Consider the following 13,793-nt stretch of genomic DNA (forward strand, 5'->3'; position numbering starts at 1 on the left):
AGGCACATTGCGTGGCATCCCTGTCCTCTGGGCTTTCTGTACAGGAAAGGAGTTCTTTGAGTTGCCTTTCTTGTAAACAGAATTTTTATCATTGCACATTGGCCCTGTCTGGGACCATCCGTTGGCAGTTTTCTTTTTTAACACTTAATTGAACTGTTGCACAATTGACGGTATTGTAGCTAAGAAAACAGTTTGGTAAAAACTGCAAATCGATCGACATTGGCAATATTTCTTGAGCACCCTTTCACCTCTTCCACACTTTGCAGCAAGTTGCTGGAGAAAGATTGTACTCTAGAAACCTTCTGTAATTTGTCTTCACTCTCCTACTCAGCTTTTCTGGGAATTTATTATAGTTTGCCTGTAGGACGCTAATGTCTGCAGGGTCAACTGTTTTTTCTGTAGGGCAGTTCTTGGGCCTTGGACTGAAGCGAAGGTCTTGTAAACCATGAGTTCTGGAGCAGGTTCTTGGAGAGACTGCTCAAATGAAGGAATTTCCTGAGATTGCCTCCTACTGTTATACAGGTAGCTATACTTAACTTGCCTGTTTTGTTGCTGTGATTGGCTGCTGCAATCAAACTCTTTCTGCCGAGCTCATTTAGAGGCACTTATCCCAGCATAGATGACCATGTGGTGTCATGTAAAAGCACCACCTATTTTCACACACTACACATAACTGGGAGGACCCGGGAGGTACAAATTCTTCCTTGCCACCATCTTCTGCCCTCTTTGTGAAGAATAGACCTATTAAAACAGTTGTCTTCCAGGGTCATTCAGGTAGTCAGCAAATATGCATTTTTTTTTCTGTTGTTGCACTGTGTTTGAAATAGATCTTGAAAATCTATTCTTGAATGTCTAGTTCCAGTGAGCTGCACAGTTTGAGTTCAGACCACAAATGGTTCTTTGCTTTGTGGGCATGACCAATCCAGTCCTTATCTGACTGCCTAGCTTGCAACAGAGAATGCCCAGGGCCTGTCAAATTGATTCATACTCCCTACTTTGCGTCATGATGTAGGGTCAGTGATCCTGCTGTTGCAGAGCCTAAAAATCTAGATTTCTTAGATGGTACACCTAAACAACACAGACTAGCCATGTCTTCCTTGCCCATACCCCATTGAAGATGAGCTACTTCTGCTCGCTTCAGTAGCAGATTGCTCTCGTCACCTCCCAGAGGCCTGCAGACACAGCCGCTTGTCACCCCCTGCAGACAGTCTTTCAATGCTGTCTCCACTTCAAGATAGCCCTGGCCCATTATTTTTCTTTTTTTCTTTTTCAAAGTAGACCACTGGCTACAATGAAGCGTTGTACAACCCAGTAATTATAGGTAGAGGTGAACGGAGGCAGGCTGTGGGACTAGTGGCAGGGGTTGAAAAACGATCTGTCACAGATAATGTTCTTTGAGGTGAGTTTGCAGTTTGCTTTTGATACTGTTGTGATGTCAGAGGGGGCGCTTCACCTCCTGGGGGTGTAGGCTGAAAAGGATTGTTTTCATGTTTTCTCTGTCCTACAGTGTTCATTCTCAAATTATGTCTGAGCTCCTCATCTTACATTGACCATAATGTATAATATATTGTTAGATTGGTAGATAGGTTAGTGGCCTGCTAAATTAGCTTCTTGGTGTAGGTGGTGTTGTAACTGATGAATTGTAATAGTATTTATATAGCGCTTACTACCCCCTGATGCGTTGTCAAAGCACTTTTCGGCGAGTAGCATGCTACTCCGGAACCCAAAAAACTAGTGGTGGATTAGTAAAGGGAAATATGAGTACAGTATTAGTATTATTATGAGTTAATTTGAACGGCGGATATGAGAGTGTTAGATTGACTGGAGTAATGGAGGGGTGGAGGAGGGAAGAATCCAGAAGTTTAATTGGGAGTTTATGGTAATAGGATTTAGGCTTGGGATGAGTAAAGGGAGGATGGAGGTAGGAAGAATCTGTGGAAGGGGTTAGGGAGACCTTAGTAGCAGGGTGAGATAAATGAGGGAGCATATAATAGGGTTGTTTGGGAGCTCATGGTAGTAAAGTGAGGTTTGGGTGAGTTAGATGGGGAAAAGCTTAGGCAGAGTTATTTAGGAGATGAAAGTAGTAGAATGGATTTGGGATGAGTCAGAGTGGGGAATGGAGGATAGATTGATAGAGACATGACATGGTGTTGAGTAGATAAGTGTAGTATAATATGAGAGCAGGGATTCATAAGTATCTAGTATAACAACTTATCTAGGAGCTTGATCTGGGCTTGGCTTACATGGGAACCCAATGTACTTCTTTTAGTGAAAGGATGATGTGAATAGATTTCTTCAGACCGTCTGTGCTGCTGACGAAGATTGCCTTTCAGGTGAATAAGGCTGGTTTCTGGGATGCTGTTGAACCAAGCCTTACCTCCATTTAGTGCAAGGGGACTAGGGCTTGAACATTACTTCTGAAGCCTGCATAGTACAGGGGGTGTGAACATTTCTATAGCCGAACACCCAGATGTATTGTTAGAAGTCGAGGACAACAGGTTTTCACATTAATTTTGTCCTTCGGACAAGCAGGCCCAATCCCCGGCTTCACAAACCCTTTGGCTGCCAGCTTAGAGTACCACATTATGGAGCATGGAAGGGAATTGCCTGCAGTTAGGGCAATATTTGTGTCCATATGCTAATGCTGTTTGAGCTTGTACTTATGGTTCATTAATGCAAAGCTGTAAGTAGGGTGAGTACTCTAAATACATGTTGTAAGCTCTGACTGCAGTACTGACAGTGGTTCCAGTTGGTACATTCTAATATTTTAAAAAAAATCATAATGGAAAATCAGTCAAACCAGTTTCAACTAGATTAGGGGAAACATTAAAAAATGAACAAGTATTGGCAAAGCCAATAGGGCTGACGTTGGCAGTCAGTCTTTTGGTTTGGTCGATGTGCCTTATTTTGACAGGGTCTTTGTAAAATGGTGTAGTTGTGGAAGCTGCTGGACCCTCACCATTGTAACAAGCAATGGCAAAAATATTTTTGGTCTCAAAAGCACGCATTGCCTCAGTTTCTGGCACTGAACAAAACTTTGTGTGCTGTTGTGCTTCTTGTGAAAGAGCAGATTGCATTCACTGACAGTGAAGCCAGCAGATAGAGAATTTTACTAAACAAAATGTCTTGGTTAACGTCAGACTTAATTAGGGGCCCAGTTGTTGAAGACAGTCACAAAAGTGCATCCATGGTATGTCTTTGCATGTGTGCAGATTAACATATTTTATGATTTCCAGAGATGTGGAATTCCTATCACCAGATGCCAAGGACATATTGGTTAGGGTCAAGGGCAACACGTTTTCTTGTTTATTTTGCCCTTAGGGCAGGTAGGCCCAACCACCAGCGGCACAACCCCTTTGGATGCTGGTTTAGAGATGAGAACTGTCTGCAGTTGAGGTAATGTGTGTCCATATGATAATGCTATTTGAACTTGTATTTATGGTTCATTAATGCAAAGCCTCCCTTATTGGGGAGAAACTCCTAGACACCAGGGATTTTTTGTTGTTGTTTGCTTTATTGTTGTATATGGGGCAGATCGGCCTATTGTAATTAGGCCAGTCTGCCCCATAGGGGGCAGAAAACCCTAGACACCAGGGATTCAAAATATATATATATATTAGTGTGTGTGGAGCAACCCCTTAGGGCAAGGCTCACATCTGAAAACTAAACATCTGGGTGATTACAGGGGGGTGCGCCACAAGGCGCCCTGCAAACCTCCACCTTGCTGGAAGTCACACATTTTTCCGACATTTTAGTGATGGAATCTGCAGGAATCCACAAAATTCACACCACCCAGCATGCCCCACTTGTCAGCCTAAAAAGATTTCTTTGCAAACTGCCCTTTGGACCCACTTTGGTTTCACCTCAATTTTGACATGTTTGGCTCTTCCCTGTCACAGGCATTTGGCCCAACCACACAAGTGAGATATCATTTTTACCAGGAGACTGAGGGGAATGTTGGGTGGTATGAAATTTGTCCCAGTTCAGTGATCCCATACAGAAATGTGGGGAAAATGTGACTTAAATTTAAGGTTTGCCAAGGATTCTGGGTAAGAAAACATTGGGGGATCCACGCAAGTCACTCCCACTCCTCCCAGGATTCCCTCTGGTGTCTAATTTTCAGAAATATTTGGGTTTGGTAGGTTTCCCTATATGGCTGCTGAGCCCAGGACCAAAAACGCAGCAACGTATTTGATAATTTTGATGTGTCTGCAGTGTTTTGGACATTTCCTTTCACAGATTCCAGAACTTTCTGTCACCGAAATGTGAAGAAAAAGCTTTTTGTTTATTTTTTTATTTTTTTGGGGCCAAATTTTGAGGCTTGCAAAAGATTCTGGGTATCTGAACCTGATGAGAGACCCACAAGTCATGCCGTCCTGTATTCCCCATGATGTGTAGTTCTAAAAAAAATGCACAGGTTTGGTAGGTTTCACTAGGTGCCAGCTGAGCTAGATGCCAAAATCTACAGCTAGGCTCTGTGCAAAAAAACAAGTCAGATTTCAATGTAAAAATGTGATATGTCCATGTTGCGTTTCCTGTTGCAAGGATTAAGCCTACCCACGCAAGTGAGGTACCATTTTGTATCAGGAGACTTGGGTGAACACAGAATAGCAAAACAATTGCTATTGATTTTGTCTTTATTTACATTTTTTCCTTCCAAGTGTAAGACAGTGTGGTTTAAAAATAAATAAAAAAATAAGTCAGTTTGAGAAATGCCCTGTAATTCACATGCTAGTATGGGCTCACCCTGGAATTCAGAGATGTGCAAATAACCACTGCTTCTCAACACCTTATCTTCTGCCCATTTTAGAAATACAAAGGTTTTCCTGATACCTTTTTTTTTCACTCTTAATATTTCACCAAATAAACTGCTGTATACCCGGTAGAGAATGAAAACCCATTGCAAGGTGCAGCCCCTTTTTTTGGCTCTGGGTTCGTAGGGTTCTTAATGAACCTACAAGCCCTTTATATCCCCACACCCAGACTAGGCCAGAAGACTTAACTGTATATTGCTTTAAAAAATCTGACATGGCAGGGAAAAGTTAGAGTAAAATGTGGAGAAAATGGCTGGTTTTTCCACCTCCATTTCAATTGTTTTTATTTATTTCAGCTATTAATTTCTGTAGGAACCCCTTGTAGGATCTACACAAATTACGCTTGCTGAATTCAGAATTTTGTCTACTTTTCGGTAATGTTTAGCTTTCCGGGTTCCATCATTGGTTTTACACCCATTTCGGTCACTAACTGGAAGGAGACTAAAAGCACAAAAAATAGTAAAATAAATAAATGGGGTATGTCCCAGTAAAATGCCAACATTGTGTTGAAAAATTTGGTTTTTCTGATTCAAGTCTGCTTGTTCCTGGAAGCTGGTGACTTTAGCACTGCAAACCCTCTGATGCCATTTTCAGGGGAAAAAACCACAAGCTGCCTTCTGCAGCCCTTTTCCCCATTTAAAAAATGTATTTTGGCTAATTACTTTGGTCTCCTTCAGGGAAACCCACAAACTCAAGGTACCTCTAGAATCCCTAGGATGTTTGGGGGGGGAGGGGGAGAGACACAAATTTGGCAGGGGAGCTTATGTGGACAAAAATTTATGAGGGCCTAAGCGCTTACTGCCCCAAACAGCCAAAAAAAGGCCTGGCACCCGAGGGAGAAAAGGCCTGGCAGTGAAGGGGTTAAAGTCACAAAATTGCACCCATGGTATGTCTTTGAGTTTGTGGTTTTTATGAATTTACAAGAACTTACAGAAGTAGGTCAGGAAATGGTACTCCTACAGAATGTGTGAACTGTATTTTAGCACAAGCAAATATGCATGTGTAGATTTGCTCATGTGAACATCTATTTAGTGTTTACAAGTTCACATTCCCTTTAACCAAGTTTTTCCCCCCAGCCTTGGAAGAATTTCTACTTCTGCCCTTGTCAGGAGTACATTTCCACCTTTTCTCATTGTGGGTAAAGATTAGAGAAGAGCTAGTGAACATGCAAGTTAGTAGGTGTGCACAGTCTCAACTTTTGCTTACTGCTGCCTCTAGCCCCAGTATGTACATCTGTAGAATGGTGGCAAAAATAAGTAAATTGCTAGTAGCCCTACTATTGTATTAGCCCAGCTGTAATCGGAGGCTATTATCAGAGCTCTTAAATAATGTGCTCTACCTGGTACCAAAGGGACAAGTATACTTTTTTTTGGCAAGTAGACTTATGAAGGAACATGTCCAATGGACAAGTAGATATTTTATTAAATGCCACACCTTTGTTAGTAAATAGTAGGGATAAAAGGTTCCACTTTTTGTGATGGGGGAGCTCTGTCTTGTTTGTGTGTTCTTTGACTAGTTCTAGGCTAAGTTTCAGAGATTTGGCCTGTTCTGTTTGTTAAGACAATAAGCCTGGGGAGACAGGGAGCGAGACATACATTAAAGAGTGTTTGGTATTGTTGATATTGGTTGGATGAGTTTGAGGCAGGCTTTCAGTCTCGGTCATTGGTTAAATAAATGTTGACAGTATGTTGGCAGCAGACTGGTGAATCTTGATGTTGCTATCTGCAAGTATGCCCTGGTGAGACTCTGCAGGTGCTAGGGATATTCCAGAGTATGGTAGTTCAAAGGTTAGTAGTTTGCTATTGGATGACAAAGTAGGATGCTGAACCATTGTAGCACTGTGCCAGTGAAGATCGTTACATTTTTAATTGTTGATTTGGGTGGTGTTTTTTTGTCATTGAGGAAGAGCGTGGTGTTGATCTTTTAAAAGCCTGGTTGTTTAAATATTACATCATGGTCTGAACCCAGGATGATTGTCTTGAAGTAGCTTGTTCTTGTTGACATGCTCCTGTAGTTGGATGATGACTTCTCGCCCCAGGAAGACTTCTGTTTCCCATTGTTGCTACATGATTGTGGTGAACTACCATAGTTCAAATTTGTCATGATGAACATACCTAACATAGTATTATATATAGTTAACGGTGAATAGCAGAGTTGCTTTTCACCAGGAAGGGGGGGAGGGGGGCATTAGTTTTGAGTAACATGATATAGGCAGTGAAGGTGAAAAACATCCCTGTTTTTATGTAGGGCCCCGAAAATCGTCTGCTATTGGGTTCAGCTGCTTTGCAGGGTCACAGTATTGATGTGAGAGCCCTGGAGAACATGGCCTCTATTCTCTGTCCCAAGTGTTAAACTGGCCTCCTGCCACCCACTTCCACTATCTTCTTATTTTCTGTAGTGTTTAGGAATAAGTGTGTGCGGAATTCTGTGTATGTTTTGATAACTGCATCTTCTAAATGCAACCAAGTTTAGGGTAAACACCCTCTCCAGAGGCTGCATGGAACAGTAGGGCACTCCTGCAAGTTATTATTAGCTTCATTTTATTTAAAACCTTCATTCTATGGATTAAATATATTCAAGCTCCTGTGGAGTATTCCTTTTGAATGGGGAAACTGGGTCCATATAGCAGCCTTGGCACTTGAAGCAAAAAATTATGGTTCTTGGTAAATTAATTATGCTCTCTACTCACAAAATGTAAACTTGAAATTGAGTTATAAATATGGGAAATGTAATGTGGTACATTTGAAAGTATGGCAGATGCCTCTAATTCAGGGAAGCAAATCAGATTTAAATCCCTAACTGATTTAATTTCCCAGCACCCCTATAATTTACAAGGCTGCTTTGCTCTCATTCTGGGTTTGCATTTGTGAATACTAAAACATATACATAAGCATAGATTTGCAGGAATAGACAGAATTTACCGGATCCTCAGCATCAGTTTATATTGAATATTAAAATCCATAGAAACTTAATAATACAGCTTTCTTATGCCCAAGGCTAAAATATTGAGGGAAATTAAAAGAATACAGTGCATAAAGTATATCTACACTAAAGCTCTTTCACTCACTATGTAAAGTGCGCGTATCCGTGCTCATAAAGGGAAGACAATCTGGATTGCACAAGACCTTGACAGATCAATAAAGGGAATCTGTAGAGAGGCATTGGCCCCACTGGGAATTTGAGCACTTGCCATAATTCAGTAAAGAATCTTAAAGAAGAGTGTCTACAATGTACTAACATCAATCCAAAATGTAAAGTGCAGGTGCCTGTTGATGATGTAAGTCAGAATCTCAACAAATGACTTGCCCAAGTCAGTAGGGTGGATTGAGAGGTATTTCCCAACCAAGCTTCTTGGGCAGTGGTCTTCAAACATCACCAGTGATCCTAGGCAAATATTGTATTTTACAGTTGCCTTTTTCTTCATTATCGCATGAGTGCACCTTCAAGTATGTGAGTTCAGCATTTCTGCTGTGTTAAAAAAAAAAAATAATAATAATCCTCCTTTGATTAAATACTTTAAACGTTTACTCCATGTATATATAATAAATCTAGCCCACATATAGGGTACACGTGATCCATGCATGACTTGCCTCTTAATTTACTAATAGCTTTGCCATCAGGGCAGGAGTGTTTCTTGGTTTGTTTAAACACTCACTTTTAATAAATATATTACTAAAGCATGATGTGGTAGTGCACCACCATTTACAGACAGTAAGTTGAAAAGAAATGTACAAAAACCTTCCCACTAATTTGCAGCTTTACTGATAAAACTATGTAGTGTATTAACAATCTGTGAAAATTGGGTTGCAGAAAACATTTATCATCACCCAGTAAAATATTTTTCTTCGCACAGAAGTCCAAAAAATAGTCTTTCACAGCTACTGAAATATGTTTTGAAATGTTTGTAAAGTTTACTTATCTAAATGTTGTGTTTTATGAAAAATCTGATACCAAGTGTTTCATTTCACATGGGTGAGACAGTTCACCTTACAAAATCCTGGAACTCTGCAGTCACAAGGAAAAGTATTTGCATTGCAAGACAAACTGACATTTGAAGTCTGTCTCTGAACATAGAGCAAATGTGACATGAATAAGATTTAAAGGCATCCTAATTGCTAATTCAGTTTCTGACTGAGCAGAACACCTGTTTGACCACTCACCAGAAGGGCCTAGTGGAAAATAGCTCTACCTCATAAAATAATTCTCTCCTCAGCAAGCGGTAGAATCAATTTTTTGAGCCCTGAGAGCAGTTTACTGGTGCCTAATTTTTAGGGTTGTGCCTACGGCTCAGAACCCCGTCGATGTCACGTCCGTGTCTTTCATTAGTTTGTGGGCTTACCTTTTAAAATCTGTTTGCTTTCATTAGTGGAAGAAATGCATACGTCATACCTTTTCCAGTGGTTAGCCTACCTCGAGCACAGCGACTAAGTACTGAAAACATAAGAGGCTCGCTGTTTTCCCTCCGGTTTGTGGACTACTTTTAATCTTTTTTTCACAGCATGATTTTGCTTGGCAGAAGTCAAGCGCTTTGCATGACATCGACCCTGTCACATAGTTAATTGCACTTTTGCAGGTTACGTAGATAACTGCACTTTTGCTGATAGATTTCACTACGAGTGAACTGCAGCTTTTTTCCCCTATTTAATGTGGCAAGAAAAATCCGGTTGGTAGTTTACAACTGCTAATAGCTCTAACTCTGAGAAATGCAAGACCCGTTGCATTGCAAATGCTTTTCTTTTTTTTCCAGTTCAAAAGAAAGCCCTGTTATCAGCTTAATGCTACTCTTGGCAAGAGCCTGGTGCCTCCTCCTGTGATCAGGTGAGGCCCCTCTAGGTGGGGGGGAGAGGGGGGGCTCCTGCCCCCCAGATTGAAGATCTGTTCCAAAGGGTTGCTGCTTAGGCCTGCTGAAGCACCCAACATCTGCTCTAATTCTATTAGAATAAGTCACATTCCAGTGCAAAATACAATGTGTAGGAAGGTATAGTCATGGAGCGCTGACTAAGTTGTTTCGCTCACTCAGCATAGGAGTATTGGGGTTGCAAATGAGCCAGGCTGCATGCAAATATTCAGCTGCCGCAACAACGGCTACTTTTCTGTGGTCAGATTGTAATACCTGTTTTGCAACTACATATTGACCTTGGAAGTTGAGAAAATGTTATGAATTTCGGGAAATCGTGTATCCTTTCTATACCCAAAAATGTAAACATGAAATTGGGTTGTAAACATATGAAATGTGATATAATTCGAAGAATCAAATCTAATTTAGATCTCTATTTGATAAAATTTCCTGGCACCCTTATATTTACAATGCTGCTTTGCTCCTATTCTGGGCTTCCATATGTAAGTAATAAAACATATATACATAAAAATACATACACCGGAATTGACTGAATTACCAGGCCCTCAGGATATTCCTGAAAGATAATTGAGAATGGTGTTGCTGAAGGTGAATCAAGAGTTTAGGTATTACCTTTCGAATTATCTGCAGGTAGCTTTATGCTTAGCTAAGTATATCTTGAGAAGAAAGAGCTTTTTCCAATTGGAGTTTTGGACAAGGTTGGTACTAATGTGTTTTAATCACCCATAATTGTGTGCAGACCTATAAATGCATCTGCGGACCGTGCTAAGAACTGGAAGATCAACCCTCTCATCCACATCCAGTGGTGTGGAATTACTATAGCCCTTTGGGGGACAGTTTACAGGGAAGGAAAGTGTCTGCAGTTGAAGTAATATGTGTCCATATGTTAATGTGGTTCTAACTTTTATTTTGGTTCATTAATGCAGAGCCTTTATTAGGGAGAGTTCTCTAAAAGTAAGGTCACATTGCATTACTGACAAGGGTTCCAGTAAAAAGTGTTTCTCCAGTATTGGGGTATCTTTCATAGATTCACATGTTTGAATCCTTCTCTGTCATCGAAGTGGGAGTCCCATGGTACATAAAGCAGTGTAAAAAATCTTTTTTTTTTTTTTTCATTGTAGTCAATGGCAAAAATACATCCACTTTCCTAGCTTATTAGCTTAATTAGGAAAGGCCCAAAATTCAAGGCAAGACCACTCCTTTAGAGCCCTCAGCACAGAGGCTCAGTCTCTCAGATTTTCTACTGCACGTCGTGTGTAAGGGAGTCTCCCTGAGCTCTGCTCAGTTTACTTTCTCTTCAGGAGATATTATTCAGCTTTCCATTCTTACCTTGGCTGTAGTTCTTTCTCCATCATGTCTACAGCTAGAAAAGGTTTATTTAGACCTTGTGGTACCTGTCGAAAATTAAGACTTCATTGTGAAGACCCTCACAAGGACTGTATCTACTGTCTCCATCCTGAACACAAAGTCAAGGATTGCAAGATCTGCAGAACATTTCCCAGTAAGACTCTCAGAGACAGAGAAGCCAGGCTCCTGCTTTGGCTACAAAAGCAGAAGTCCAGAGAGACTTTGTCTGAGGAGGAGGACCGTGATGCTTCAGTGGCCTCAAGGAAGAGGTCTGTGGAGAGCTCTCCCCCCCCCCCCCCCCCACCCCCCCAAAACCAGTAAGTCAGCCAAAAAGCTGCATGTGTTTAAGGAGAGAGCTGAGGAACATCCATCAACTTCCAGGGAACATAGTGGTAAGGTTCGTTCTGAGCCATCTACTCCAGCTACCACATCAAAGAAGTTCAAGAAATCTTCATGCTCCCTACCACCGTCGACATCCAAGATTTCCACACCGTTGACGACAGGCTTTGCTTTATCGACGACTACAGCGACGGCCACATGTACAGCTCCGTCATCGCCAATGATTGACTTCTTCCCTGTTGTCAGCTTCTAACATATAACGTCAGTGAGTTTAAAATACGGTCCCTCACCTGCTCAGACCATCAAAATTTCAAAGAGACCGTCGACAGGGAAGAAGGTGAGGTCTCTATTGTTGACGAACACACCGTCGACATCAACGAGTAAGCTGCAAAGCTCAGCGCCTACGTTTCCACTGACGGTTGCATAGACGTCGGCACGAAGATCTACTTTGCGGTCGACGGCATTGCCGATGACGACAGCTCCGTCGACGCCCGCACCGTCGACGGCTCAATTTTTCTGAGTCTTCAACCAAACAATATGGAGGATCTCGTTTCTTGCCTCTAAGGATTCTGCCAATAAGAAGTAAATCTACTCACCTGTTGTCTCCTCATACATCACCTAGTAAGGTGTCGCCAGCATCCCACAACATCTGTTTGCTGATGATGAGGAAGAGGACGATATATATTCAGATGACGTCCTTTTCCCGATGGCACGTAGCCCTTCAGAACTGCACATTAAATGTCAGAAGGAAGAGGAGAGTGATCAACTCTATTTAGGACAACAGGCGCAGTCACAAGGAACCTCAGGAGTTGCAACAGGAACAAACTATCCAGATGCCTGTCTCCTTGATTGCCAACCTTCAGCAGATGATGCAAGATTATTACACTAGATTTCCTCCACCTGGCTCCACTACTCCGGTGAACCCTCCACCCACATTGCTGAGTACTCCCATTCAACCATCGGATTCTAGGGGACCCATCCTAGTCCCATCATCTGGCCAGGATGTTGATCCACCTTCGTCAGATGACGAACAAGAGGAAGGCGAAATACAAGACTGACTTGCTAATCCAGGAATGGGATGAATATCCTATTCAGACGCCGTCCCCTTCTACACACCCACCGGTCGACTCTCCACCACAAGACATTGGTGGTTTCCACAGTGTAATGGAGAGCGCAGCAAAAAGATTTCAACAGACTATTTCCTCTATGATTTCAAGGATGACACTAGAAAGTCAGTAAGAGCAATGCCTATTGTTGACTTTATTTGGGAAGAAGGGCTTAAGGTCATGCAGACCCAGTCTTCAATACCAGCGGTGCTACCAAGGCTCGAAAAGAAGTACAAGACACCAGATAACTCATCAGCCTGCTTGGTTAGTCACCCTAAGCCGGACTCTGTGATATCCCAGGCAGCTCAGCGAAGGTCCAGGAATCAGTCTTCACCTTTGACTGCGCCCCCGGATAGGGAGGGGTGACTGTTAGATTCAATTGTCAAGAAATTTTTGACTGACGGCCACCACGGTCAGAGCAGCGAATTCCTTGGCAATCCTGTCTGTATATCTGTCAAATGTGGTCCGACATATCACAGTTTATAGACCTAATGCCTGAGTATAGTAGAGCGGAGGCGTGCAAGATATTACAGGTGGGTGAGAAGATCTTGGCTGAGATTGTGCCATCGATGTTTCGTCTACGGGTTTCCACTAGTTAGCCGGGGCTGCTGTACTCGGACGTCAGGGGTGACTGGAGGCTACAACGTTTCGCCCAGAGGTGCAGTTAAAGATCTTAGACATGCCCTATGATGGTGAACTGTTATTCGGTAAGCATGTTGATGATGCTTTGCAATCCATTAAAACAGACACCGAAACAGCCAGATCCCTAGGTACATAACAATTCAGCAGACAGCCCTTTCGAGGAGCGAGAGGAAGAGGGCTTTATTCTTAGAGGCGGCTCACACCAGTACTGCTAATATTCATCCTACCAAGGCCAATTTCCTTCCACTATTGGTCAACGGCAGCCGCATACTTATCGACAACCACCATCTACACACTTCTGACAAACCTCCAGAGGAAAATCTGCTTACAAGGCCAAAGAAGCAGCAAGAAAACACTGACCTTCATCAGTTGCCTGCACCCAACCCCTATTCCAACATTCTGATAGGGGGCAGAATTTCCAATTTCCTTCGCCAGTGGTCCCAGATTACATCAGACAAATGGGTCTTCGATATTGTCAGCAAGGGGGACACACTAGAATTCAATCAGCCTCCCCCACACGTACCACCAAAGGGACCCCCACCGACCCATCTAAAGGAACGCCTAGTGCAGATTGTCATTTCTATAGATAAGGGAGCAATAGAGATCGTACAAAGGAATTGGAGAGGAGCAGGCTTCTACTCTCGCTTTTGTCAGGAGAAAATTTCCAACCTTTATCAGTATGGGAAA

General features: G+C 42.2%; 1 protein-coding gene across 1 annotated transcript in view; it reads left to right on the forward strand.

Annotated features, from left to right (window-relative positions):
* The first annotated feature begins 3,223 nt into the window (after window positions 1-3,223).
* Window positions 3,224-13,793, forward strand: part of ZNF638 (zinc finger protein 638) — a 383,308-nt gene continuing 372,738 nt past the window's right edge. Inside the window, exon 1 of the mRNA XM_069205880.1 lies at window positions 3,224-3,396. Within this exon, the coding sequence (XP_069061981.1) occupies window positions 3,239-3,396 (158 nt within the window). The 5' untranslated portion in view covers window positions 3,224-3,238. The remainder of the gene's footprint in view (window positions 3,397-13,793) is intronic.

The sequence above is a fragment of the Pleurodeles waltl genome, chromosome 1_2 (assembly GCF_031143425.1).
Source record: "Pleurodeles waltl isolate 20211129_DDA chromosome 1_2, aPleWal1.hap1.20221129, whole genome shotgun sequence".
NCBI lineage: Eukaryota > Metazoa > Chordata > Amphibia > Caudata > Salamandridae > Pleurodeles > Pleurodeles waltl.